Source organism: Daphnia carinata, chromosome 8 (genome assembly GCF_022539665.2).
Source record: "Daphnia carinata strain CSIRO-1 chromosome 8, CSIRO_AGI_Dcar_HiC_V3, whole genome shotgun sequence".
Taxonomy (NCBI): domain Eukaryota; kingdom Metazoa; phylum Arthropoda; class Branchiopoda; order Diplostraca; family Daphniidae; genus Daphnia; species Daphnia carinata.
The window spans coordinates 2,492,440-2,519,191 of record NC_081338.1 but is presented as its reverse complement, the minus strand read 5'-3'; the positions used below and the strand labels follow the sequence as shown (position 1 = coordinate 2,519,191).

Below are 26,752 nucleotides of genomic sequence, written 5' to 3'. Positions count from 1 at the left end.
AGAATTTAAATTTTTTTTTCTAATTCATAATTTAGATCGTGCAACGCTTTTACTCTCTTTTATGTTCAATCGGCGGGCTATTCGAAGAAGACTCATTATTTTTTGCAGTACTACTGGTTGACAAAAAAAATGTATTATAGAATCACATTATATGAAAAAAAATTGTCAAAGAGCATTGTAATGGCGTATGAAAAAGATAAAAAATGCATTGGATTTCGAAATCTATAGGAAAAAAATACGTGCTTTTGTTGCCGTACTTTTACTGGCAACGTTGTTAAAGGCGCCTCAAAAATCATCTGAAAATCTGCAGTGAAAAGCGTTTGAATGTTTTCTTTTTTTAAGCAATTTGTAATAAATGTGTTGCAATTTTTTATATTTCGTGCATTATGGCTGTGAGACCAAGCATAATTTTGCTCTTTGATCTAGATTTGCTTTCTCACAGATCCAGTAATAATTTAGTTAACAGTGATGATGATTTCCGTTCACAGTGTATTCATCTTTTACGACACATTGCTCTGAACATTTTGAACTACTTCAGTGAAAAACAAATTAATATTCGGTGGGGCTACCGCTTCTACTCTTCATCAAATTACCATCTTACTAACAAAGCAAGTTTTGTGGAACTTACTGCCTACACGGTAGAGGAGTTTGAAGAAGCATTGAATGTTCGTTTTGAACAGAATAATGGATTGACTGATGGAGCGTGTTTCAGTCAAATGACTGGAGCTTGTGTTCTTAGTCGAACCCTTCAAGATATAATCTCAGATTATGATTGGAAGGCACCCTCTGATTCCTTGACACCTACTAGGAAAGGGAAGAAAGCTGGAAAACAGCTTGAGCAGGGATTGCAAAACTTGGTGTTCATATTTACCGAAGTACCTGCTGATGAAGGAATAAGATCATTTTGTAAATTCAGTGTACAAGATGAACTATCAACTAAATCAATTACAAATGCCATATTGCCTAAAGAGTTGGCAAAACGTTTCCAAGAATTCCAATTAAGCCTGAATTTCATAGATTTTTCAAATAATATGAAGACAATGTTTAGAAAAATTGCAAATAACTTACGTGGGGCAGTCCTTAATGCACAGTTCCTTATCTCACCCTTCAGTTTTAGTCAAATATTGCAAGCGTCATGTTTTACAGAAGATGACCCCCCAAAAGAATGTCATTTTTGCCAATCTCTTTCTCTTGGTTCTAAAATAATAGTTTTTGTTTTAAATCAAGAACCAATCAAGTTCCAAGTCCAGTGCTGGAACCCAGGATGCATAAAATCTAGTCTTTGGTACTGTGTTTTTGTTTATTCTCTTTTGAAATATAGTTCACCATCCCAGTTCATGCTTACATTCTATCTTTCTGTGCATTGCATAGTTTGGAGAACACAATTAACAAAACTGTGATCAACTGTAAGGCAGTACAGAAAACATCAGTACCAGTCGTCAGCTTTTTGAACTATGAATCACTATTTCTACTCACCAGCAATAGCACATTGGTACCAGAGCTTTGCTTACAAAAAATATCATGGGTAACATATTTACTTTTGCCAATGTATATTAAACTTTTAGTTTTACTTTTTTACTTATTCATAATGTTTTCTTTGTTTTTTTTTGTTTTTTTTTGTAATAGATTGGTCAGTTGAATGATCGATTCTGTTGCATTTCACCACTTACTTCACGGACAGCTTCTATGTTATTCCCATCCTCCGACTACTCCACATTTCAGTTGTGGGCTGCAAGTCTTTTTGAAAATACAAGCCAGAAAGAGCCAAAATTTTCATGTACTAGAAGCTTTGCTGAAAAGCTCGTCGAAGATAACCTTAGTTGTTCATCATACGCCGAACAAATGACGTCTTCAATCACTAACCAGGACCAAAGGCGATACATTCTGAGTCATATAAAAGGAAGCTACGTCGAAAAGAAAGGAACTCACGTAGGAGTGCATTGGCAAATGCTAAAGGACTGGTACATAATCTTAGGTTTTTACTCGTTTATTTTACTGACTCTAAATTATTTAATATCAGTTTTCAAAATGAAGAAATTCAAGAAGAAGGCATAAAGGAGTTCAATAACAACTCATTTGATCAACTGTCCCTCCCTATGCCCCAAAGCGACATACCTGGAGGTGTTTCAGCCAGTTGTAACGAAGCTGCACTTAAGAAAATCGGCAGTAATAGGATTCAAAATCTTCGCGCTTCTACTCTTCTACAGAAAAGCCAAGAGGTACGGGCAAAAAAGGATGAAATAGAAAGAGAAAAAATCTACAAAGAGATGCAAGTAGCAGAAGAAAAGAAGGAGAAAGTATGGAAAGAACTTCAAATCTACTTGTCAAACCTGCGTTCATCCATCGCTTTTGGGGAAGATTTAATTCGACTAACTCCAAATACAGAAAATTTTGATCAACAAGAGATATTAGATAGCTGTCTAAAGCTCAAGCAGCAGGAGTTTACATCCCAGCTTGAAGACTGGCAATTATTGTGCTTGGTGCAGGTGATAGCCAGTACGATCCTTTATGTCTTCCAAGAAAAAAAAACATTGGTAAGTAATCGCATATTGACGATAGCCATTCATCTTATACATGAAATGTTTAACAGGGAACGGGATATGAAATAATCCAACAAAACTTGCTGAAGAAACCTGGAACTGTTAATCGCACAACGCCGAAAGATAGCAAAGTCATCGAATTCAAATTTCAAATCATGCTTCGTCTTGAATTATGTTGGGTAACGTTTAAGTTGACTGTGGCTTTACTTAGAGCAAAAATAATCCAATGCTGCGTTTCTTCTGTAAATACGAAACAAAAAGGTTGTCCCCTCGTTAATAGGAGAAGAAGAAGATATGCTTCAAGAGACTGTTAGCCTGTTTCAAATGCTCGCAATCCATTCCAATCCCCAAATTATTTCGACCTTTTTCCAGGATGCCTTGATACACAGGTAGCAAAATGATAAACATTGAACTTTGCTAATTTGTCGTTTATAATTGCATTATTTTCTTCAGTTTTGAAAACATGCTTCCTGAATTTCTAGTTAGTTTGGGCGAAGAATTAAATCAGCCTATTCCGAGCAACTTGAGTGAACAGGTGCGACTGAAAACTTCAATTCGGACGCCTAGTCCCGCCCTTAGTTCAAAAGCACCGTCTGTCCATTCAATTGCTTCCCTGCAAGAAACAAACAATAGTCAAAGATCAGTCGCACGTGAACTAAGGTGCAGGTCAAAACATTTTATCCCAAATTCGGCATCCTTTATCACAAAAAAGGTTTTGTATAATTACAGATCGAGGACATTGTCCAGGCAACCAAGCCTCAATGTTCTTCAACACAAGAAACAGATTACTCTTCCCAACAAGATGGAAAAAGTTCCAGTCCCTGTGAAGAAAGAAGGTAAATCATTCAAAAGGCGAACAAAAAGAAACCCCCGGCGCATTCGTATTTAATCATCTGACCTTGTCTTTGATACTCGTAGAATCCAATGAAGTCGTGCGAGTACGTCGTAGCTTGCAATTTGGGGCGGAGATACCCCTTCAAAAAATTCGAAGTAAATCGCCAAGTAAGGGAGCTTACACACCAAGAAAATTGAACACATCGTTCGAACCACTAACGGAGTTCACTACGCCTAGCAAAGCACCAAGTATTTTTCGAAATTATCGCGGTTTTTCCCTAAACAGCATATACTTTTTTTTATTTTATTAACAGATGCTATACTAGCGCCAGAAACACCGTCCCGTCTTCGTAGCGATAATAAAAACAAAAAAACTGATGGCATCCACGTCGTCGGTGAATCACCAGAAATCAAACACGAAGGTAGGTTTAAGGCATTACATGTGTCATAGAATATGACTGAAATGAATTATTCCTTGTATTCCAAATAGTTTTGCGAAGGAGCCCGCGACGATTGGAAGCAGCTATCGCATTACGCCGACGAGCATCTTTTTACTCCACGTTAACATCGGAGTTGAATCCGGAAAAGGGAGCATCACGGAACTGGTCAAGAGGAGAGAGCCAAGTCTGGTCAGAAAAAGCTAAAGCCAACACCAGCATCCAACCTATAGAAGACGCTAGTCCACAAGTTGGGCAATCTGCACGATTTCTCTTTTCTAAGATTCTATCGAGGAATGACTCGATGCCTACCACTGAGCTTGGTTTTAGTCCTCGAACAACTGTCGCCGAGCCAGAGGCATCACATCTTATACCATCGCTCGCCACCCCGCGAAAGGGTGATTCGGCTATGCTTTTACCGCCTTCCACGCCGTCCCGTCAGCGATTAACATTTGGTGAACCCGCAGCATCTTCAATATTGGTCCAGGGAACGCCTCATAAGACGCCAATGAAAACACCCAAACAAGTGCAGTTTGATTTCAGTTTTCAACCCGCAACTCCGTCATCGAAGGTTGTCCCCGACCCTAGGAGTATCTTGAAGTCACCCATGTCATTTCAATCGCATCAAAGCAGAACGCCGTGTAAAACTGGCCCTCTTGGTCGATCTGAACATCAAGTAATCCACTTTTTGGATGACACGAATTTTACGGGTAGACACCAGTTGGAGCTCCATAGTCCTTTGAAACCCGAAGGAAATGAGTCCAAGAAAGAAGACAAGGCAGATGGATTTTCGGGCGATGACTCCAGATTATCTCATGAATCTATGTTAGTTCCCTTTAATCAACGTGAAGTACACAAGCTCGATGAAAATACGTTACGACAGGATCAAGAAGTTGAGCTTCAATCGCCCGCTAAAGCAGAACGTCCTTCGATCGTTTCGCCTGCTAAAGCTGAACGTCCTGCGATCGTTTCGCCCTTGACACTGCGTCGTTCGTCACGGCATCCACTTTCGTATCAAAACAACCAAGCCAGTAATTTTTATCAACATAACCCCAACTGGTCGGTAGTCAACTATAGACGGCCGAACGTCGAGGGAACCAGCGGTGTTCGACCTCCACCGGATTTTTCTGTACTGGTTAATAATGGCGACACCGAAGATCCATATGAGTTCGAAGAAGAAACCGAAACAAAATCCAAACGCTTGACGCTTGTTGATTCAAGCTCGCACAAACGAAAGCTTTTCCAATCGTCTGCTGAGAAGACTCCCGTTCCTAAGCGACGACGACTCATTCCAAACACCTCTCCTATCGAGGAATCAAAAACACCACCTTGTAAGTTCCAAGCGCCAAAAGAAGGCAGTTTATTTCATTTAGAAAATTCCCCCCTTTTAAGTTCTATTGAAGCCAAATTTTTAGCTTAGTTTTGTTTTGAGAACCTTTTGTGTATGAACGTGCAGTTTTCCTCATTAGATTTTAAACGAGAGATGCGTTGGCAACCAGATTGTTGTTTATTCGACGGTTGATGATGGTTCCCTTTATTATTCTTGTGCTTAATTAATCCAGTTCTTCTAGATTTGTTGTTTAAAAGGTTAGATCCTTGTCCTACGTTACGTCATCAATTCCAGGAAGGTTAGCAAAGTTTCACTAGTGACGATTAGTCTTTATGAGAGTAAACCTGACAACGAGGATCATGTGAACTTGCTTGCTTTATAAGCATGCCATTGTTCGTCTTGTAAATGTCAGGGGTAAGATCCAGATATCATTGTCTGGCAAACGACACGTAACGAAGTGGATGCAAACGTTGTCATCGTTGTTGTAGGTATAGAACACTCCAAACGCAGTAAGAGTAAATTATGGTTGACACGTTGTGCAATATTTAAGCAAAAAATCGATGCATGGAAGGTCGAAGCGCGGACGCATAGGTTTACGACTTGGTTTGATCAAAGCGACCGTGAGCGGGAGACACGGGCACTGCAGTCTCCGTTTTGTCCTCGAGTGGTTAAGACCTTTCCTGTTAGAAGAATTTTATTGTTAAAAAAAAATTTAACTTAATTATTCATTTTTGACCTCTACAAGCGATCGAACTCAAATAATATTCAATGAAGACCTTTTCTTTCATATTGAGCCTATTCTTGTTTAGTCTCCTTTTTAGTAGACTTGATGCCGCTGCTGTCGGTAAAGGCGCTGTTGGATCGGGTGGTCGCGGACGCGGAGGTAGGACTTAGCTTACCGGAAAAAACGTTTACTGAATTTTAAGTCACGTCATTAAAAATTTAAACTGGATATGTCAAAGTAATTCTCTTGTATGCTATTATCTATTGCCAACTAAAATTAGGCGACACTAGATTTACTCTTGTGTTCCTTTCGGTTTTCGAGTCGCAATGAATCGCATTGTTCTTTGGCTTATTAATCGCAAAACTTTCTAGGAACATGTAATTAAGCTTAGCTTTGCAAATCCCCCCCCGCTCCAAGATAATTTGATATAATCTAGAATATATTGGTAGTCAATATATGGATCGTTTTTGTTTGATCGATTTTTATTAATACGATAACGGCAACACTGATTGTTTGCTTGGATTTGTTACATTGCGTGCGGTATCCGATACGTTGCGGGACGTATATTCCTACACAAAATATTAATGCCACCCATATTTGAACACGCCCTATAGGTATGAAGCAAAAATCTGGTGGCGGTAGAAAAAGTGGAGGTGGTCCCATTTTAATCAGTAAAGACAACAGAGCAGGTGGCAAAGAATCCCTTTTAGAATCATCAGCTGGTGATGCCTATTATAACAACCCAAACGTAAGTGACGTTTTTGTTGCTATGCATTTCTATACGACCTAACTTAGAATTTGCATAGGGAGCTTCAATTAAATACGCTTCCCATTTCGAATCGGAGTACATCTTAGGCCGCAAACTTTCATTTTACTGCAAAGCACAAGGATTACCGCGCCCACGCATTACATGGCTAAAAGATGGCATCGAATTATACGAGCATCCCTTTTTTCAGGTAACTTTATTCAGATCACTTTTGTAAATTGCTGCGCATTAGGTTATTCTCGCATGTACGGAACGCCATGTGTCTTACGTGCGTTTTTGCGTTCAGGTGCACGAATTCAACGTGGGCAAAGACCAGATTACGTCCAAAATGGAGATTGATCCAACTACCCAGCGAGACTCAGGATATTACGAATGTCAGGCAGATAACAAATACGCCGTAGATAAACGAGGATTTCGTACTGATTACACCCTTGACGTATATTAAGAACCTTGTTTGGGCTGAGAAAGTTGTGAATTTTGCAACACGTTGAAATTGAGTTAACTATATCTACATCTCATTTTTCGTTTAAATCTTATTATATTCTGGTCGATTTGCAATATTTTTCACTTTTCATGTTATTCTCCGGAGAGCCATATAATACTCGTCATCCAATCTATCTTTTCTTGCTCTTTCTACTATACCAATGTCAATGTCTCTCGCACGTTTCCAGCTTTATTGAAAAAACCTGGTGTGTTCCAACAGTAACTCATCCGCCTACTGACAGCCAGTAAAAAAACACTAGGGAATTTGGCAGTCGTTCAATGTATCCAACTGGACCCGTTTAATTTGTCGCCCATCGGCCAATCGCTATTCTTGTCGCGATAGTTGGTTATTCTTCTTTTTATGTGCACCAATAAGTTTTCAACGTTTTGCTATTGTCCTTGGGATTGTCCACGCAATTTTACGTACGTCATTCCCATTGAAATACAATTTATGGAAAAAGCCATAACATTTTTGCATGCGAAAGGTGGGGTGGGGGGGGGGATGGTGAAATCAATTGTTAAAATCTTGAATTCTTTAAGAACGCGGCTTGGTAATTTCAAACATATTTTCTTCTTGTTGATGGAAGCAGAAGAATGGAACCACGACGTTATGCGAAGAACATTTAATCCAACTCGCCATAGCCACATTTTTCGAAAGTTATACCCTTCCCATTTTTTCATTTTTGACCAAATTTCAAATTCTGCTTCAATTACATGATTTCAATTTTTAATGAAATGCTAATCATGAAAATAAATTTAATTTTTCAATTTGCCTAAAAGTTTTGACCGAAACGGAAAAAAAAATCTAAAGTTGGGGCGGTAAAAACATTTTAGTTTCGTTTATTTTAAAATCGGCTGGTTTAAAGAGAAAACCAATAAATTAATCGAAATTAGCGGTCAATTTTGATGATACTGAATGATTTTTTTTTTCTGCAAGACTATCGCAAACTTTGCGAACAACGGGAGCCGTTGAATTCAATCAGAGCATAAGGTTGCCGCGATTCAATAGCAGCCAGGACCAAACGCTATCGGAAACTTCACGAACGGAGTGAGGGGCCTAGTATTTAGTAGATTCCTAGTAGACTAGACTTCTCCTTCATTGCGAACGAGGTCTAGTCAAATTACCCTTCAATTGTTATAGCGGCATTACAAGTAATCTATCAATTGTCCAAATAAACGGTTAACTAGCTTGGGCATACAACAACAAATGACTGTTGAATCAGTATTGAATTTAGCCTGATAATTATTATGTTGATTTTTATTGATATCTGGCAAGGGAGAACTCTGCACGGCTACAATTGCTTCACGTAGCATATCTGTTAACAAGCGTTGTGTTTCGTTGTTACCAAGAGGAGACAGTGAACTGTTTTCTCTCCTGTTCAGAATAGGAGATCTGTTACGAATACCAGCTCTTCATCTTTCTCTTTGGCGTCTAATTGAAACCATAACTTATCCTGTTACAATCAGTTTCATAACGAGCAAACAAGTATATTACCTGCGTTTTGCCCTGACTAACAGGAAGAGAACGGCAATAGATAATATAAAAACAACCCCACACACTGATCCAATGGTGGAAATTTTGGAATTAAACTCGTTAAAAAGGATATCTTCTACATCACCTACGTAAAAACAAAACGTGGGGAATGACGAGTAAGGAAGTAAGACGAAAAATTGAAAAAGCAATAATTCAAAATACCTACGATTAGCCAAGAACTTTGAACGGATGTTCCGTGTTTGTTTTTCACCACACAAAAGTATTTTCCATTATCTTCATGGGTGACGTTCTCTATGGAAAGAATTCGTCTATCTTTCCCGTCGGAATAATCTACCTGTTTTGTTTTGTGTTAAATACGAATGGATTTTAATTTTTAAAGAATAGCAAAGTATATATGAAATCGAAATAGACTCACGTCTAGAATTTCGAAAAAGGGAGCACCCGTAGAGTCGACATTAGATCCATTGACAGTGGTCTGGAGTAACCACTCGACAGTGGAAAAGCCTTGAGAAGCCATGCTACAGTTGAGACGGGCAGTGTCTCCAACTCGAACTGTCACGTTCTGCATTCCCAACAATTTCGGCTTCAGCACGGCATCTGCGTTAAAGAGAGCAAGAAAAGGTTACGGAATTGTTCCAGCGTTTCAATGAAATTTAGTTATACCTTTACGTAGCACTGTTAAGTGGAACGCAAAATTCACGCTACCGTGGCTATTAGATACAACACATTCGTATTCGCCAGAATCCTTTTTTGTAATCGCTTGAATTTTTAGTAGCCACTGATTACGATTTTTCGAATGTTGAATTGTTTTCCCATTTTTTCTCCATTCAATTATCGGCTGCGAAGACGATCTATAACCTTTGGTGTTTATACATAATTTTCAATTAGGTTTCTCGTAGAAGGGATAAATGTTATGAAAATAATATATTTTATATACCATAATTAGGACATTTAAGAGCCAACGACTCTCCAATACGTTTCGATATTAATCGCAAACTTTTTCTTTGTTCGCTAAAACGTCTATTCTGGTGCGACAAATTACTGTGGCTATTTTCAATGAATGGGTGATCTTTTATTTCCTGCGAAAGCTCAAATGATTTCTCTTCCCAGGCTGGTGTCCGAATTTGACTGTCTCTAGAAGGCGATGTAGGATTTTTGCGATTTTCTAGAACCCCCAGCGTGAAATTACAGGTAGCCAAAGTCTTTAAACGAGAATCACCAACATCGTGTTGGAATCGCTCTGCAGAACGTGGTAATGCAGCCCAGACCCCTTCATCTTCCCGTTGGACATTATCGATGTGAATGGAGTTTCTAGAACAAATAGAAGTATCGTTCCTCAAATAGACCCCAAATGTACCATATCAACACAAACCGACGGATGGAGAAGCGCAGTCTTCGATGTTTTTTTCTATCCATTATTTTTGTCTCAACTCCATTATTGAAGTACCATTCAACACTGGGATGGATTCGGTCTGTATGTGAAAACTCCAATTTTTCTGGGCAACGGAACGCTATATTGTCTCCTTCATACGCATAGAGACTGCTTAATTTAGCTAAAAATAAGGAAAGATTATTTACTTTACTGATAGTATTAAATATTTTTAACTCAATGAAAGACATTCTGTGAAAACTTACGTGTGCAATGATGGCGAATAGTTTTACATAGGGTTGGTGACGTCCACGTTATCAAAACAGCAACAATAATCGATCGGAAACACACTGACTGTGCAATTGTAGACAGTCTTTCCATATGTCTGTTCGTGTTCAAACGTTCAGTTGTAGATTTTGTAAGCACTATAGGTTTAAAAAATTAGAACGGAAACTAATTGCATTTTTCAAAATCATGAAGCATTTACTCACAAATAATTTTCAAATCGGTTTCCTGTTCCAACAGACAAGTCCTACTTGGCTGCAGACATACAGAAGACTGTGTAGGCGGATGCAAGTTGTACTTCTATTTGGGATATATCAATTAAGAAATTGTTATCAAATTCGAGCCGGATCATTGTTCAAAATGATCTCTTTCGAATTTTGAAATTGAACACCGCCAAACGATCAGAAACTAATTTGAAAGAGAAATGGTTTACAAAAACGAGATCAGTTAACTAAAGAAATGATCCGTTAGCAAGCCATTAGCGAGTGAGTGATGAAAGCGAGTTATGAATGCCGACTGAAACGTTGTGCCACCCCGCGTTTTCTCTATGGGTACAACGAGCAGAGTATAAGCATCTCTAGATTGTTAGAAACAACACCAGATCGCGAGAAAAGCTAATCGGCAGCAAAGCTGCAGGCCAGATGCGTAGCCAACGCTCCATAACAATCGTAAAAAGCATGCAAAATGGTTGAATGCACTATTTTTTTTGGTTACGCTACTCTGCATAACGTTACTCACTTGCTTTCTTTGCACGCGTTTCAACGTGCTTTTCATTTACGACTTGGCCTGTTGCGTTTTCTTACATAGGCTCTTTCCCCGCAAATCCATTAGGTATCAAATTCCTGATGGTGTGTCATTTCAGTAACGCATACCACCCATGCAGTTCAAACTTACAACGCTCGTTAGCTACTATTTAGGCTACTTACAAAATCTGTTGTCAATAGCAAACCATTGTTAATATTCCGGGTCAAGTGGAACACATACATCCAGCTGTTGAATCCTGTACAGTGTAAGCCCGTTTAAAGCTAACCCCCTTTCTAGTTAATGATAGTTACATTTTGTGCATAGAATTTTTCCCGAAAAGCTAAGTTTACAGATTATTAACCTAAAATTAATCACATGTAGCTTATACTACACACGCAATTTCTATGCCTTCCCTCTCGTTCTGTCCACTGTTTTAGACATACAAGCTCCTGTTAAGTAGAAAATGCAAAAACGTAGAGTGCAAACCGAAAAGTTGCAATGGAATTTAGTTACCGTCAAAATTGGAGAAAGAGATGGTAATTATCAGCAGAATTGTTACTCGTCAAGTATTATGAAGAAGTTTGGCTGCGATGTTGAAGTCATCCTCACGTTGAACCCACTGAAGAGCTAACGCTTAATCGTGGAAATAGTATTACAGTATGTTTTGATTTATACTTCTTTATGCTTTTCTATGAACTTCTATAAAAGTGAAGGAAGTTTTTACTTTTCTGTTGGCGCCTTATTATTATTGGCTTAGGTGAACGTGAGTCCCCCAACAAGAGAGTTCCAGCGTGAGAAATCCAAGTATAAAACGTTGAGCGCTAAACACACTCATGGGGATGCCTGCTGAAAATGGTCTAGTGAATTAAGTAGGCATTAATAGTCTGCCGACGGGAGAATTGGATAAAATATATCAGACATGTGATAAAAGTGGCCGCCGAGGCAAAAGTACGCCTCAATATGGATGTAACGACCTGCGCATACAATAGGTACGCAACCTAGCGTTGGATGTCCTCTCGTCCCTGATCGGGCGCTTGATAAAATCGTGGTAACATGAGATCTGTCAAGTTCAAATTAGATAGGTAGAGGCAACAACAAGCCGAACATCAAGGCACGGATCCTCTTTTCTCTATTTTGTGAATGTATCAATTTTAGTTAAAACTAAAAAAAAACGGAACAGGTTAGTCGAAATGCATGCTAATAATATCGCCGAAACGGATAAATAATGTAATAAATTTGAGATAATAGATACCTCTTGATTGACTTGATGAAATGTGTCGTGTATTATCATCGGAGATACGGTCTTTTCACGCATAGTTTGATCGGTCCGTAGCAGTCTGGTTAAATTCTTGACAAGTTGAATCTTCATTTTCGAAGAGTAAACAGAAAATACCGTTCTTTTCCATAATGTGCTTGAGTGGAACATACAGCTAAGCAAAAGGCATCCGGTGGTTAATAAGCACTGACAAATATGAAGAGAGACTATTTTTCATAATTGGTCTCAGCAGCCAAGCATTCTGGATATAGGTTAAAGGGGACGAAAGTGAAGATAATGAGGGTCAAATAGCTTATCACAAGGCAGAGATGGTAGTGGTTCACGGTAGTATGCTGATGCATTTGACATTTCTTTAATGAAAGCACGCAAATCATATACCGATGTTGAATTTAATTAAACTAAATAGGGGGGAACCAATTTTTGGAGAAAGAAAAAGCCGCGACCGGGCGTAGGGCAATAATATCGACGAATGATGGAATGCCTTGCGCTGAAAAGTTTCCGTCAGCTTTTCACCTTGTCAAAAGTCATAAATATTTCAGTTGTAGTTGTATTCTATTACAACGATTCATCAAAATGGAAGAAATCCATCTGGACAGAACGAGTAAAAAAAAATGCGTTTAAGCACAATTTTTGTATTGTTTCTGATCTTTTCGGAGGGTGGTATATCCCTTCCATCGAAATGTTTGCCAGATTTTTCTTTGATCTTAAAGTTTTCTCTAACATTACACACCGTTCCATAGTGCTAACCATCCGCTGTTACGTTAGGCACATTTAAGGATTTCCATTGAATTTGTCTAACGCAACAGTAGCCGGTTGCAATAACACTATCATCGGAACGGTGATCTTTCTTGATGTACGGGATATTTGCATTGTAATAAATGGTATATAAATTATGAGCACTTACTTTGCTGCTGTTTTGGACTGGTACATTATGTGAACATCACTACTGCAATCTCCCATTACGCGTAGGATTAGCTTCTTTGATGTTACGAGACATTTCTTCTTCTGCCTGCAGTTCGGCTCTAAACGCAGATACTTTAGATTTCAGACGTAGGAATCCTTCTCCAGCCTCAGCTAGTATGTCTTCCATTTGCTGAACGTAAGCTAGTCGGACAAAAAAAAAAACAACTTAGAATGTATAAAACAAAGCCAAGACGAAAAAAAAAAATCGAATTGTACCATCCACATCATAGTCGACTTCATTTGTCATGGCCAGCAAAGTGGCACAAGCTTGATGCCATTTTGGTATTTGATCCAGCACTAGCTTATGCGTATCTAAGACGTCCTCTTCCATTTCTTGAAGATGCGAGACAGCCTCATGGAATGTATACAGATCAGCGGATAGTTCTCCTTCCTGTTCAATTTCCAGAAAGAAATTACAAATATGTAGATACACTACACCATGGAATTTGTGCTTACATTCAGCGATCGAAGTTGTGCCAGGTCATCGTCTTGTCCGTCTTCTTCGATTAGAGGAGAAATGCTACCTGTATCGATGGCGGTTGGAGACCCTTTGCCTCCGGAATCCAACGGATCAGCTGCGAGTTCCTTGACACGATCTGCGTATCGCAATGTATTAAGCGAATGTTCGCATGACATCAAACCAGGACTAATCATGGCGATCTAGAAGAAACAATAGGTTGAACTCTGCGTTGCATTCTACGTTTTTATGTAATAATACCATGCAAGTTTTCGATTTTTCACCAATAAACGAATCGCGCAAGACTTGCGTCAGCTTCGACGCTCGAAATGGTAGATGCGCACCTTTGCGACCAAGAGCTCGGATGCACTCTTTTAAAGCCAGTAGCGATTTGTTAATCTCTGCTCCTTCCATTCCTGTGATCCAAAATAAGTCATATTTAGAAACAGGGGTGAAGAAATGTATTGGTGAAATATACTTACGAGTTTGGCGATTGGCGGAAGAAGTGTCGGCACCACGCTCGTTACCAGCTAAATCGACCAGAGAGAATTTTCCATGAAGACGAGTCGGAGCAGCACGCGGTCGGAGAATGACTTGAAACACAGCGTGCGAACGAGACTATTGAGGAAACGAAACCCGATTAGAAGGATGAATAATAATTTATCCAATTAATCATTACAGAGTGTGCGTTGGCAGATGTAGAGCCAGAAGTTCTCACTCCATTACCATGCTGAATCAACTTTAGTACTTCCTCCACACTATCAACGGAACGTTCACAGAGACCGACCAACTGAACTTGTTGCTTGCCGTCTTCCAGGACACGCAGCTTTGCTTTGCCATTCAGTAAATCGAATACCTAAATCAAAAGCGAATAACCACTGTTATACTAGTAAAGAACGTAATCCACTAAAGTAGGCTCACCTTTCCGGAATAAATTTCAAAGAAGCTGGCCGAAACAACCAGATCCTGTGAGCGGTATTTGGGGCTTTTGAGCAGTTTGAAGACATCTCGAGCAGTTTTAGCATAGATGCCCGTACTACAATCTTGAGTTTTGCCCTGCTTTGTAATGCGAAGCGCAAGAAACGACAATATTAGAACAGGATTTCCGTTTGTTAGGCAATGGAATCCACCATTATAATACTTGGAAGTCACCGCCCATTGTGTGCGTTTTACCACTGCCCGTTTGACCGTACGCAAAGCAAGTGGCCATTCCACCTTCAAAAATGGTCTGAACTAACGGCTTTGCTGAGTACTTGTACACTTTCTCATTGTCGCACGTATCGTCGAAAGCATAATCAAACCGAAAGTGTTGGTTTTCCAAATATTTGGTTAAGTCAACCTATTCCAAAGGAAAACAAAATTAAGTAAAGTTCTTGAAGGTTAATAAAGCAAGTTCTGTAGGAACGAAATTTTAGCGAACACAAAACAAAAAGGGCGACCAATTCGAATGGCTGCATCGTTTATACCTTAGTTTTAGGTTCATGGACGATGATTCTGTCCTTGGAAGGTACAGTGATTACATCCACCTCTTTGCGCGCTAGTTCTTTCTTATTAAGTGGCCGTTTACGGACGCAGACAGTGATTTGGTGATCCTCAACTCCATCCGTATCTCGGATTGGCCGAAACTCCAAAGTCGCTTGAAATTCCCTTTGAAAGCAAATATGCATAAAAGTAAGCCAAGGTAAATACACGAGATGTCTAATAAGATGATGCTTGCACAGTGACACCCATTGCATTTGTAAAAATATCTGATTGTCGCCCTTGGATAAAACTCGAAGCCCGTCAACGCCCAATGAATCACCAAGGTCAGTCGTGCATGCGGATAAAAAAACCATTTCCAGCATTACCTGATCATTGAAAGGAACTCCCAATTCACCTGGAAATAAAACAGAAAGCGTTAATAAAACAAAATTTTTTACAAACAAAAAATCTGTGCTATCGATTTTGAAAAAAATGTTGCAGTTACATTGCCTGGATCCATATTCATAAGCGCTTTTTTTTCTTCTTTGATTTCGGCTTGTCGTGCGCGCCGTTCCTCGCGATTTTTTTCTAATCGTTCCACTTCTTTCACGACATTTGATCGCCGACGAGCAGCTGCTCCTCCACCTACAGTAATCGATCAAATTAAGGTATGGAGAGGAAATCGATGCATGTGAAAGTTTTCTACTGAACCTTGAGGATTCATAGCCGACTGGCGTGTGACTGTGCCGCCAGGGGGAGCAACTACAGAAGGAGCTGGCTGAGCTACAACAGGAGCAGGAGGAGGAGGCATCATACTTTCAACTGCACGAGGGGCTACAGCTTTACATGGAAGAATAATTCAAGTCAAGCAGCAATTCATATTAGCAAAAAGTTTTGTCATGCCTGTTTGAGGTCCATTTTGTGAGAAGGCCAAATTATTTTGGTTAGCCAATAGGACGTGAGCTGCTTGTGATTGCCTTGTGGAGCGGGTTGAAATGGATCCACCCTTGTTATTCGGCACAATAGCAACTGACGGACGAGACTAAGATTTAAAAAAAATGAATAATTATAACAAAATAATTTGATCAACTAAATTTCACACCGTGCAAGTTCGGTTTAATAAATCATGGGTTCTTACCGGCGCGGGCAATTTTGAAGGCAGAGTTCTAACATTTTCGGTAGGTTGAGCTGGTATCAAATCCGGATTCAAAGCCAAAATTGCATCTAATTCGATCTTAAAATGGCAGTGGCACACAGCAGACAAATAAAACAATTTTTAATTAGCACATAATTTGAATACAAAATTCTAATGTTATGATGAACTATTTGGCCTTAATTCAGTTGGTCAATGATGATCAATGAAGTCTTTGAAGAGTAATCAAGTGAGAAATAAGAAGTAATGAATTACATGTTACCTCTTTCCCTTTGGTCTCACCCCTTTCAAACCATTCAACGGTAACACTGCGGGTTGTTGTATTGATTCCTGATACAACAGCTGAGTGAATCCGTCCTGGAAAAGTTAGAAAGAAGAAACATTAACATAACAATACAAAATGTGCCACCTGAAACTAAAGAAATAATGGTGAGTCACATAAACCTATGAAAAAGACCAAAACAGGAAGTCATTTGGCCTTGAAAACTGACTTCAAGTGGTAGTATATGTCAGCAGGCAACTTAATGATTCTTCCAACAAAATGATTCTAATTGCATTAAAACACATAAATATCACTATAGTAACCCACCATCAGTCCTCTGAATATCCACGGAACCACCCACTTTGATCAGATCGAACAGCTCGTCCATTGTGAATACAAAAAACGAGCAAGAGCACAAGACAATTTATCAAAACCTGTCAAATAGTAAATACTAAATCACTTCCGAATGAAGATGATCATAAGTAACGGATATCAAAGATTAGGTGACTGGTTCTGGTGCTTTGTTAAAATTCAAAAAAACGGTGATAAAGGCGCAAAACCCCAGAACTGATTCCCTCCTGTCAACCGAGTCGACCGGGGCAAATAGCAACTGCCACTCGTGTTGGATCCATAGACAATCATAGACTGGCCTCGGTTGTGTGCAGCAGATACGATTTCCATTAGCATGCCATCTGTCGGCTGGTTTTCCAATACTGAAACTTTTGTTTTATCCACCTGAACTTTTTATTTTTACGTCGCTTCTCCTCTTTAGGAATATTTCCCGATCCTGTTTCTGGAGCCAATCAGGGAAACAGCATCCTTCGTGGGCACCTAGGGAAATTAGCGTTTAATACGACGTCATAATTGGTAATTCCGTTATTCTCTTTTGTTCTACAACTGGCGCTAGTATCTGCTCAAAAAAGAATATTCTACTGCAAAAGAATAACAATTGTTTCTTTTCTTTCTTTTTTTTTCATTTGAAAATCAATACAACGCCGGTTTCTTCCTGAGCTTATTTAGCTATGCCAAAATTATAATATTAAGATCCAACTATTGTCCACTTTAAAAAAAAAAAGGATATTATTTAAAAATAATAGATGTGGGCCTACCTAAGATAGCACATTTTCGATTTTCTACAAATCTTTTTATAATGAATTTTCAAAGCTCATGTCCAGAGTAGGTGTAAAATTAAACAAAAACATATATATTATATATATATATCCTTTACACTTATTGTCAACGGTTTAGCCGACCAAAGAAGTAAAACCAGTTATTTACCGAACGAGTTTTGCATTCCTCAGCAGTCTACCTTTGTGAAGTAGTGATTGTTTTTTTTTGCTGAATATATACTGGTTACTCCTTTTTTCCAGTTACAGGCAGACTTCAGTTCTTTGGCATGGATAATATCACCCAGAATGGAAATTTGACAAGTGTTAACCATTGGGGAACCAAAGTAGTAATGATAAATAAGCGTTATGCGCTGTTATGTACGCAATATATAGTTTTGGTTTAAAAAAATGTAAGAAACAATTGTTTGGCTTGATCTATTACACAAGCACGATAACAGCTTGCAAAAAAACGTAGATTTTGCACGAAGACTTTATTATATCCCCTATGTTTGATATCAACTACACAATTCGAACTTCTAATGCGATAAAAAAAATCAAGTGGGGCCAAACCGTTTTATCAAAGGTTCAGGCAAAGAGAAAGGATCCGATTTAGCCACCAATCGTACCAATCCCAAAACTTGCTCGAAACTCAGATACATCCCGAGTCGTAGCGAAAAAGTATCCCCGAAGAAAGCTTTCCATTGCAGTCATTAATGACTCACAGAACACCACTGTTGAAAAGAAAACCAAACCAACAGACAGACAAAACAGAAGAAAGAAGCAAAAGATGGCTTATTGCTTAAGCAAAGAAAAAAAAAAATTTAACTTTTAACGTCACACCGTAAAAAAAATTGTCCTAATTCGAAAGGCTCACATTTACATTTGATACATATCAATAACGAATAAGCGAAACATAACTACCTCACGAAGAATATTGATTCCAGGAATTTCCCTGGAATGGCTTCTGCTTTCTTTGTTTTGCCTGGAATTTGCGGGCTCGACGTTCTAGCTCGCGGTTTCTAGCTCGGTCGAACATCCATTCGCTCTGTTTCTCACTACGTCGTAATTTGTCCCGATGATGCCCCATGGACCAAAACCAATCTGAATTCAATGGCTTTGTGTTTTCCAAAGTTTCGAATCTATTTCCAGAGTCGGTGTAGGACCGTAACAGATTTTCCCACTGAGACTCCAACTTGAATCGCATTTTTTCCAAACGGTTGTCGACTTCTTCCAGCAACAAAGCAAATGACTTGTGATGTTTGTTAACGCGTTCCATTAAGTCTACCGTTTTTTGGGTAATTTTTTTGAACCTTGCTTCCATTTTTTCGGTAACAGGGTTCCGGGTCTGTCTAGTTAGATTAATCAATTCTTCACGGCGTAAACCCATCAAACGGATCAAATCTGTAGATGAATCTTTAACCCTTTTCAGTTGGTCTTCTATGGAACGATTATTACGATAGTTGACCAGATGATTCCAGGTGCCTGTCAGATTCATCGCCTCGAGTGCCTTCCATAACGGTTCGATGGCAGATGGTCGTGAAACAAAAGCCATCGGTGGCGCTAAGATTTGTTGGCCCTGTTGTTGTGGACTAGAAAGCGGCTGCCCACAGCGATAACGCAGCTTACCTACTGTAGCGCGGAGCTATAAAACAAGGAAATTAGCAAGGGGTTTGTTGTGTCCGGTTCAATCATATTTTACGTCTTGATTTTCCGTTTGCAGGTGGTTGATTGTATCGCGGTCTTCGACCGATCGAGTGGGTTTACCATAGCGAATTCTCCCTATGGACTGCTTCAGGTCCCAATTTTCTGACATGAGCTCATTTAATTGAAGATCAAAGCGACAACCAGTTGAATCTTGTCCGGATAGCTCTCTAAGAGTCCTGGTTAATTCTTCGTTATGTGACGTTAGACGTTTAATTTCATCTAATAGATCGCTTTCAGTCCATCCTACCACAATTGAGAACGCAAAAAAATAATCTTTTGGTTTCTGTCAAATGTTCATTAGCATACTGCATTCAAACCTTCATAAGAATGGGAGCCTACGGGTTTGGTGGACTCGTCTGAGTAATTACAACGAGACGGAAAGTTGTCCGACAATCCTGAAATTTTATCAAAATAGATTAATAATTTATAAGGGTGTTCAAAACCGTTGCTGTACCTATTATGTGCCCTATAGCGAATCCAACAACTGCGGCCAGAGCAAACGCCATAACAAAACTAAGCTTTTCGTTCAAACGTTGATTGGGATGATGTACGTAGTGCCGATCTGGAACAATGTTGGCTACGGCTATCTCAGCAGGAAGATCAGGGTTAGTAACAGCCGAATAGTCCATTAGGTCTAATTCTTCAATTCGATTGGCTTCTTCCAAAAGATCAGGTTTAAGCATCGGATGGCTACGTTGATACCCATCTGCTTCATTGCCCAGGGGTGACGGCGAGGAAGGTTGTTGTACAAGACTCGAAAGTGACGAAGCCAGAGAATTCGCATTCATAAGAACTTCCAAGCTTAAATCCCAAGTTTCGTCTTCTGAGTCATCATCTACAGAATAAATTGATTGGTCATCCGGTTGAGTAGAGAATGCTGTATCCTCTTGTAATGACGATTTTTCGTCATTAGCGACATAAACCAACACAGCTGCTTCGGCTTTTTCTTCTGATTCAACGCCGCTAATGGTATTTTCGTCAACACTAGAAAGACCTACACGAAAAGAAGGTACAAAGTTTTCCGAAATACCATCCATGACTTGGGAAATACTTGGCGGCTCCGTTGTCATGCAAGGGATTTGATCAGTTGCTTGTTCGAACAGGGGTGTTTCGTTCTGTATTATTTGGAAGTTCGCGTTATTTTCCGTGACATTGTCTTTCATACCTGAAATCACTAACGCTATAGAATAAATAAATAAAAGAGAGAAGGGGGGTCAATTAACACAAGGAATATGAAAATAAAATGTTTTCATTTATTATACTTGGCTCTTTTTCTACGCGATTGATTTCGTCGCTTTCTTTCTGAAGCTCCGAGAAAACTTTATCGCGGGAAGCAGCTTCTTCTTCTCGACAGGTGTCGACGTTGTCACCATTTACCAAGTCATGGTTAACTTTGTTTAAAGAATCATCTAGAATAAAGAACACATTTTATTTTTCTATAGATTGCCAATGCTCTAATGATGATACCCTGCTGTTCAGATAAACCAGTGAATCCATCTATTACTTGGGAATCTTCAGCTGACTCAGTCTCATTCAACAAAGCTTCTCCATGTTGAACAGATTCAGGGTTAGTGCTATTTCCATTTTCCTTTTTCATTAGGATTTCATTGGTTGGTGTTGCATCATCATGTAACTGATTATTAGGAATTGACATTGAGAACCCTTCTTTCTGTACGGGAGCTTCATGATCACAATCCCAAGTATCTGGCTGCTCCATTTCCTCATATGGGCTGCATTCCTTTAAGAACTCATTGTTATTTGATTGATGAGAAGAACAGGAGATGTTATCTGGTACATCAAAGCCTTCTGTCTGTCTCTCTTCGTACTTTGGCAACTCCTGTTGTGCAATGTCAGCTAAAAAGAATACTTCAAAACAAGGCTTACAGTTGCATGTAGTGAACTAGTAGTTTACCTGAAACTGGATGCATGTCAGAGACAGGAAGAATTGGGGAATCAATGACTACTATTGAGCTGCCAGAATCACTTCCCTGCTCACTGTGGTTGTCAGATGTATCTGTTCCATCACTCTTTGCACACGATACATCTTCAGAGAGGACAAACATCCAGTTATTCTCCACGTCATCTTCAGAATTTGCCTCTTCCAAAGTATTTTTAAAACATTTGCTTATGTCTTCTTCCATAGTTCTGTAGACATTGAAAACAGGCAGCAATAAGTGGGAAATGGTAAAATTTGGCAAAAATAGACTTATGTCTGTTATACCTCTATACAAGCAGGTTTTAATTTAAGTTAGATTAGTTACAAACTATCAGCTGACAGTGAAATGCTCAGAAGCGATCCCACTCTTTCAGTGTCCCTCAACAACGTCTGATCACGTTTACTTTCTAATATTTACGCAGCTGACCAAAACAGTCATACCAGGACAAGAGTCATACTCATATAAACATTCGAAGGAACGCGAGAATGCCTGCATAACAGTATTGCAACGCGCAATTGTGAAAACAGGGGTGACCTTTCAGGCTAAGCAATTACTGCCATATGGGATCTAGACGACGAACCAACAAGAAACGGCAGTGGCATTTGTTTTTCAGTTTTTCATGGAGAAGAACATGTTTGGTAAACTGCCAGCCAAGTTCTTTCCCTTGGCTCGACGGAAAGTTCTGAACGCTGCTACCTCTTTTTAGTAAACAATGTATCGTGCGACTGAAAATGCAGCGTTCCTTTGTTTACAACATCGCCGTCACGTGTCCTTATATCCATATAGAAGCCCGTTCAAGGTGCTTGAGAAGTGGGATACGTATTTTCCTTTTTTTTTTTTTTTTTACATATGTATATATATATATATTTGTCACGCACAAGTTTAAGGCTCACAAAACCGATAGCTCACGGGTATAGTTTCTGTTTTTCTCGTGATACATTAGCCTATATGGCGAACATTCCATTTACCGCTTTCAAAATGGGTTTTGTTTTTGCGTTCGCACATCACCTATATCCCGTTTGGACTGATAACGTCTGCATGATTTTCACTAATGACGATTCTTTATTTACTTATTACTTGTTTAGTTTTGTTTAGTTTTCGTCTTTTTACTGTCCGACGACTTACGTAATGATCGAAACAAAATACGCAATTCGATTCTTACTGGTGAAGCAAACTGTTGAATTTTTGCTAAGCAATTCATTTCAAGGGGGAGGAAGAAGGGCATGCTGTTCCATATACATTTTTTTTTAACTTAATACCGAGAGAATAAAAAGGAGAGATTGTAAGTAATGCTAAATCTTAAATAAAGTTGCATATAGCCAACGTGACAGTTTTAAGTAGCGCAGTTGAAAACTGCAGAAATATATAACCGAGCACTTTCAAAGTTGTGCTGTCATGGGCTAATAAAAGTCGTGATAACATTATACCACATCTTAGCATTTTTGTTATTCTCAAATGGCTGTATGCCATACATAATATGATAGTATTTTCCCTAATACCTGATTAGATAAGAATTTGGACGGATTTATGGCGTTGTAGACTAGTTAACCTATATAAGTTTCTGTATAATTGTTCCCATTTCTATAGCAAAGAAAGAAAATTTAAATCACTACTGCAAAATGTGGCTAAAAGTTTTTATTTCAAATCATTTGATGTTCTGTGCCATTTTTGCGCTTACGCCGACTGTCTCGCCAGTGAACGATAACTTGGCCAACAGTAATGGACTTTCTGCTTACTCAGGTATAAAAATAATGTTCATAACATTTTAAGACGACAAAGCCTTTCATTTTTTAACTAGAAAGTTGTCCCGACTATTTTCGCAACGACGTTCGTGTTCCTTGCTATTTCTTGTTGGAAAAGTGCTACTGCTTTTCAACACAATTGGTAGAGATGCAACAACAAAAAATTTCAAAAAGCTGTCACGAAAATACATAAACAGAATTTTGCTGCAGTTTCTCATGACGTGGAATGATGCGAAATATTACTGTCGACTTAACAATTATACCCTGATAAGTATAGAAACAAAAATGGAGGATGATGTGATTCACGAACATATTAACAACACAGAAGGTGGGCCTGCTGTTCCCTACATACGAAATGGTTTCGTGCAGCACGTGCTGCACGAAACCATTTTGAGATATACTGTACAGTATATCTCAAAAATCTAAATACAGTACCTTACAATGTTTCGAAATTATCCAGGCTTACTCGAGCAACCATGGTTTTGGACTTCAGGCTCCTACAGTGAGAATCAATGGAAATGGTCCACTGGGCCGTATCCTGGCCAGCCGTTTACCTACACTAACTGGGCCTCTACAAGACCTGTGTATAACCTCGATGGTTACTGTACCGAAATTAATTATAGTACGTTTCAAGGTAGATGGGCTGACTTTCCATGTGATTTTACAAATTTTTTTATATGTGAAGAAAATATAACATTACCAGTTTAAATAAACCAAATTTCATGTTACGGTCGAACGTAGCAGCATATGAAGGCGAAATCTGAAGGCGAAGTGTTTTTTTATTTGTCAAACGACAACAAAACTGGTTATACCGATTATTGACCGTTTTCGTGAAACAAACCAAAGAACTAATCTCTTACCGTTCAAACATAGAGTTTAAGCTGTGTATCTGGCGTTGTTGCTATAAACTAGCAGGATAAAATTTTCGTTTTAGTTGAAACCATTAGTATGTAATTCGTTAGCTTTCAAAACAAGCTATTAGAATAAAATTGATTTTTACAATGAGGTACCTACCCCATCAAACAAGTAAAAAACGAACGTGAGTGAAATTGGATACACTCATCTAAAAAATTGGAGAAAAAGATGGTAAAAATTATCAACAATTATGGTTTGTCAACTATTAAGAGCAAATTTTCAACGCTGCAGGTTGGTGTCACTTTCCTGGGAAGGCCGAACAGAGCTAAACCTTAACTGTGGAGATGGAATGCAAGGTAATAAAGGTACGCCTCAGAATGGGTGTATCGAACCCCACATACAAAGGGTATACAACCCAACGCTCCAACGAGAGGAAATCCCCTCGTTCCTGACCTAATGCTTGAGGAAACGACGGCAACATGAGATGAGTCAAGTTCCAATTAGATATGTGGAATCAAGAAGAAGCCGTACGTCGTCAGCTTGCATTTTTTTGTTTCCTAAATTTTCTGTTATCTTCATTTTTCTTCGTTTTTTTTTTAGCGGAAATATCCTTATTTAAAAAGGACGCATGGAACATTTTCTCCTCCCTTTCCTGTCTTTCTAGTGCCTTTACTTAGCACTCCATTTTAAAATTCGATGCCGGCTACCAAAGAAATTACAGTATTCATTCAATATTGCCTATTTCATGACGAAAGTCTCTTTCACGCACAACATCTCTACTGTAATTTAGATCACAAAAAGTTAATCGAGATGCCGGCTCATAATATGGCTGAATTGAGACATCACACTTCATTTGAAATAATGACTACCCTTACTGGAACATTAACAGAGGCTAATATACTGCACTTGCTACTTTCCATGTTCGAATAAACGCAACATTAGAATTCAATAAATCGAAACCTATATCATGGCGAATACGATTGTTATACCAGCCAAGTATGCCACTAAAGTAAACTCACTTTTCCATGGTAAATTTCGAAAAAGCTGACTGATGAGATGAGCACTGAATTTAGCTGTAGCCACACATTCTAGCTGCCAAACATTCATATGCAATCAATATCATATTCAATCGAACACAACCATTCTGTTAGTTTGGACTAACAGCAGTTCATAGATATTCAACTCTCACCGCCAACTTCAGTTCAATTTGATAAAACTTTTCAATAGTAACCTGGTAGATAATGAGGCAGATTGAAAAATCCATTTCCCAACCATGTTTGACAAGATTGATAACAAAAGGGTAATATGTTGGCTGAACGATGCAAGTTAAACTTAATGTCTATGGTTGCACAGCTTTTGAAGATTTAAGGCTGAAAAATAATTAAGAAGTAAGGTGAAAATTATTAATTGAGATATTTGAAGAATACAGCACATATTGTTGATTTTCACACAAAAAACTTTATAAAACATAAAATGTCTATACGGTGACAGGTCGAAAACATACAAAACGAAGATGGCTATTTGAGCACTTGTAACGATTCAGCATTAGGAAACAAGATTAATGGATAATAGCCAATTCTACTGTTCACACAAAGATGAATGGGGTTGGTCTATGCACTCACCTTTACGAGACAGACAAGTGATCATCACTAAATATATGGGTGTCAATGGATAATTCTTACATTTTATGTAAATATTCTGAATTTTGATATTGCGATAAACCTGAAAACAAAAAGCAAGTAAACAACAGCAGACGAAATTACGTCTGTAGCTCAGAAGAGAAAGGCATAGCAAATTTGGCCACCTGGTGGCCAAAAAATGAAGCTCCCCCAAACATTATCGTAACTTCACGACTGCGTTTCCTATTTTAAAGTCGCCGGATGGTGTCAGACTGCACGGGCAAGGGCTTATTGGCCTTCTCAAGGATGAACAGTTGCGTATGGCCTGTGTGCCATGCGAAATGCATTACCTACAATCGTCTATCCGAGTTTTTAAAGTAGCAAAGTTAATTGCTGAACTGTCTAACCAATAGCTAGGCAGACCTCTCCTACAACCCATATTCAAGCTCACATTCTAAACTACCTATTCACAAGCTAACAAGAAAATGCCAACCTTTCGACCATATCTCGCAGTGTCAGTTGATTTAAATCGGCTGCAAGGGATACGGATACCAGTGCTGCTGAAACCAGAACCTGATACGATGCGCCAGTTACCACCGAGAAAACTGCTTCCTGTGGAGTATACATACAGGGACGTAAATCCTAGACGTATACGGGTGACACGGGTACAATCGCAAGAAGAGGGAAACGTGTTGGAGACTACGAGAAAGCGGGTTCAGCAAACACTATTGGCTGAGGCTAAGGCTGAGGCTAAGGCTGAGGCTAAGGCTGAGGCTAAGGCTGAGACTGAGGCTACATCCTACCACTTCGAAACCACCTGTTCGCAAGCGAACAGGAAAATGGCCATACTTGAGTTGTCGAAATCAGAACCCCAATATGATGTGCCAGTTACCACCTGGGAAATTGCTTAATGGATTGATGGCTAAACTTAAGCAGTTAAGCCATGTACCACCAATTCAATCTGTGGAGGAGAGACACAGGGAAATAGTTCCTAATCCACCCGTTCGTGTGTCAAGGATACAATCACTGGAAGAGAAAAACGAGTTGGAGTCTAAGAGGAAGCGGACTCAGCAAAGACTATTGGCTGAGGCCGAGGCTGAGCAAAAAGTAAGTAACGATAAAAATTTAGCTAAGACTAAAGCTCCTATTCTTTCACAGGCACCTGTCAGTTCTACGGTGGTAGCGCCCAAACGAGTGACTAAGGCTA

At 39.1% G+C, this 26,752-nt stretch overlaps 6 protein-coding genes across 11 annotated transcripts; 3 read left to right on the top strand and 3 right to left on the bottom strand.

The window, feature by feature from the left end:
- Positions 1–302: 302 nt before the first annotated feature.
- Positions 303–5,293, top strand: LOC130703854 (uncharacterized). The gene is made up of 11 exons (XM_057525303.1): positions 303–1,285; positions 1,372–1,525; positions 1,627–1,961; positions 2,021–2,534; positions 2,591–2,719; positions 2,802–2,929; positions 2,994–3,200; positions 3,270–3,376; positions 3,459–3,623; positions 3,689–3,796; positions 3,865–5,293. The coding sequence occupies exons 1-11, from the start codon at positions 387–389 to the stop codon at positions 5,229–5,231; spliced, it is 4,113 nt and encodes a 1,370-aa protein (XP_057381286.1). The 5' UTR covers positions 303–386; the 3' UTR covers positions 5,232–5,293.
- A 488-nt stretch (positions 5,294–5,781) lies between these two features.
- LOC130703876 (immunoglobulin domain-containing protein oig-4-like) lies at positions 5,782–7,557 on the top strand. Its single transcript, XM_057525331.2, has 4 exons — positions 5,782–6,024; positions 6,480–6,613; positions 6,672–6,821; positions 6,918–7,557. The coding sequence occupies exons 1-4, from the start codon at positions 5,910–5,912 to the stop codon at positions 7,074–7,076; spliced, it is 558 nt and encodes a 185-aa protein (XP_057381314.1). The 5' UTR covers positions 5,782–5,909; the 3' UTR covers positions 7,077–7,557.
- Positions 7,558–8,406: 849 nt separating this feature from the next.
- LOC130703863 (fibroblast growth factor receptor 1-like) lies at positions 8,407–10,780 on the bottom strand. 3 transcript variants are annotated; one of them, XM_057525313.2, is made up of 9 exons: positions 10,470–10,780; positions 10,245–10,403; positions 9,982–10,162; positions 9,547–9,920; positions 9,273–9,467; positions 9,025–9,206; positions 8,811–8,943; positions 8,610–8,733; positions 8,407–8,546 (listed from the first exon to the last, which is right to left on the bottom strand). In XM_057525313.2, exons 2-9 carry the CDS (start codon positions 10,357–10,359, stop codon positions 8,528–8,530), a joined length of 1,323 nt encoding a protein of 440 aa, XP_057381296.1. In that variant the 5' UTR covers positions 10,360–10,403; positions 10,470–10,780; the 3' UTR covers positions 8,407–8,527. The 3 variants fall into 3 exon arrangements, 2 of the variants coding, with proteins under 2 accessions (XP_057381296.1, XP_057381297.1); XR_009421501.1 differs by having other exon boundaries at positions 8,529–8,546; positions 8,815–8,943; positions 10,470–10,779; XM_057525314.2 differs by lacking the exon at positions 8,407–8,546 and having other exon boundaries at positions 8,555–8,733; positions 8,815–8,943; positions 10,470–10,779.
- Positions 10,781–12,528: 1,748 nt separating this feature from the next.
- On the bottom strand, positions 12,529–17,212 carry LOC130703860 (kinesin-like protein Klp10A). 3 transcript variants are annotated; one of them, XM_057525310.2, is made up of 17 exons: positions 16,907–17,212; positions 16,580–16,674; positions 16,303–16,398; positions 16,068–16,206; positions 15,876–16,004; positions 15,670–15,809; positions 15,551–15,579; positions 15,170–15,350; positions 14,845–15,042; positions 14,625–14,762; positions 14,383–14,559; positions 14,186–14,321; positions 13,965–14,119; positions 13,703–13,906; positions 13,463–13,637; positions 13,188–13,387; positions 12,529–12,796 (listed from the first exon to the last, which is right to left on the bottom strand). In XM_057525310.2, the coding sequence occupies exons 1-16, from the start codon at positions 16,965–16,967 to the stop codon at positions 13,227–13,229; spliced, it is 2,214 nt and encodes a 737-aa protein (XP_057381293.1). In that variant the 5' UTR covers positions 16,968–17,212; the 3' UTR covers positions 12,529–12,796; positions 13,188–13,226. The 3 variants fall into 3 exon arrangements, with proteins under 3 accessions (XP_057381293.1, XP_059352435.1, XP_057381291.1); XM_059496452.1 differs by lacking the exons at positions 16,068–16,206; positions 16,303–16,398; positions 16,580–16,674; positions 16,907–17,212 and having other exon boundaries at positions 12,529–12,871; positions 15,876–16,030; XM_057525308.2 differs by lacking the exons at positions 16,068–16,206; positions 16,303–16,398; positions 16,580–16,674; positions 16,907–17,212 and having other exon boundaries at positions 14,625–14,759; positions 15,876–16,030.
- Positions 17,213–18,160: 948 nt separating this feature from the next.
- Positions 18,161–21,774, bottom strand: LOC130703856 (uncharacterized). Of its 2 annotated transcripts, none has more exons than XM_057525305.2 (9): positions 21,614–21,774; positions 21,305–21,537; positions 20,860–21,246; positions 20,655–20,801; positions 20,444–20,572; positions 19,847–20,386; positions 19,710–19,787; positions 19,388–19,635; positions 18,161–19,330 (listed from the first exon to the last, which is right to left on the bottom strand). In XM_057525305.2, exons 2-9 carry the CDS (start codon positions 21,531–21,533, stop codon positions 18,611–18,613), a joined length of 2,478 nt encoding a protein of 825 aa, XP_057381288.1. In that variant the 5' UTR covers positions 21,534–21,537; positions 21,614–21,774; the 3' UTR covers positions 18,161–18,610. The 2 variants fall into 2 exon arrangements, with proteins under 2 accessions (XP_057381288.1, XP_059352434.1); XM_059496451.1 differs by having other exon boundaries at positions 20,444–20,566.
- A 1,120-nt stretch (positions 21,775–22,894) lies between these two features.
- On the top strand, positions 22,895–23,811 carry LOC130703875 (lithostathine-1-like). The gene is made up of 4 exons (XM_057525330.2): positions 22,895–23,069; positions 23,128–23,213; positions 23,282–23,399; positions 23,532–23,811. Exons 1-4 carry the CDS (start codon positions 22,949–22,951, stop codon positions 23,777–23,779), a joined length of 573 nt encoding a protein of 190 aa, XP_057381313.1. The 5' UTR covers positions 22,895–22,948; the 3' UTR covers positions 23,780–23,811.
- The last annotated feature ends 2,941 nt before the right edge of the window (positions 23,812–26,752 follow it).

Bases quoted from the DNA above. Each gene is read 5' to 3' on its own strand.
- LOC130703854 (XM_057525303.1), top strand. From the start codon at position 387: ATGGCTGTGAGACCAAGCATAATTTTGCTCTTTGATCTAGATTTGCTT. The intron at 1,962-2,020 runs GTACATAATCTT...ATTTAATATCAG, and splicing joins TGGCAAATGCTAAAGGACTG to TTTTCAAAATGAAGAAATTC. The intron at 3,377-3,458 runs GTAAATCATTCA...TGATACTCGTAG, and splicing joins AGTCCCTGTGAAGAAAGAAG to AATCCAATGAAGTCGTGCGA.
- LOC130703876 (XM_057525331.2), top strand. From the start codon at position 5,910: ATGAAGACCTTTTCTTTCATATTGAGCCTATTCTTGTTTAGTCTCCTT. The intron at 6,025-6,479 runs GTAGGACTTAGC...CACGCCCTATAG, and splicing joins GGGTGGTCGCGGACGCGGAG to GTATGAAGCAAAAATCTGGT. The intron at 6,614-6,671 runs GTAAGTGACGTT...GAATTTGCATAG, and splicing joins CCTATTATAACAACCCAAAC to GGAGCTTCAATTAAATACGC.
- LOC130703863 (XM_057525313.2), bottom strand. From the start codon at position 10,359: ATGGAAAGACTGTCTACAATTGCACAGTCAGTGTGTTTCCGATCGATT. The intron at 8,944-9,024 runs GTGAGTCTATTT...AAAACAAAACAG, and splicing joins CCTTTTTCGAAATTCTAGAC to GTAGATTATTCCGACGGGAA. The intron at 8,734-8,810 runs GTATTTTGAATT...GTTTTTACGTAG, and splicing joins AAGTTCTTGGCTAATCGTAG to GTGATGTAGAAGATATCCTT.
- LOC130703860 (XM_057525310.2), bottom strand. From the start codon at position 16,967: ATGGACGAGCTGTTCGATCTGATCAAAGTGGGTGGTTCCGTGGATATT. The intron at 15,810-15,875 runs GTTCAGTAGAAA...CGATTACTGTAG, and splicing joins GTCGGCTATGAATCCTCAAG to GTGGAGGAGCAGCTGCTCGT. The intron at 15,580-15,669 runs GTAACTGCAACA...TTTTATTTCCAG, and splicing joins TGAATATGGATCCAGGCAAT to GTGAATTGGGAGTTCCTTTC.
- LOC130703856 (XM_057525305.2), bottom strand. From the start codon at position 21,533: ATGGAAGAAGACATAAGCAAATGTTTTAAAAATACTTTGGAAGAGGCA. The intron at 19,636-19,709 runs GTTTGAATGCAG...CAATTGTGGTAG, and splicing joins AGGCTCCCATTCTTATGAAG to GATGGACTGAAAGCGATCTA. The intron at 19,331-19,387 runs GTAAAATATGAT...CTTGTTTTATAG, and splicing joins TGCAAACGGAAAATCAAGAC to CTCCGCGCTACAGTAGGTAA.
- LOC130703875 (XM_057525330.2), top strand. From the start codon at position 22,949: ATGTGGCTAAAAGTTTTTATTTCAAATCATTTGATGTTCTGTGCCATT. The intron at 23,070-23,127 runs GTATAAAAATAA...TTTTTTAACTAG, and splicing joins TGGACTTTCTGCTTACTCAG to AAAGTTGTCCCGACTATTTT. The intron at 23,400-23,531 runs GTGGGCCTGCTG...GAAATTATCCAG, and splicing joins ACATATTAACAACACAGAAG to GCTTACTCGAGCAACCATGG.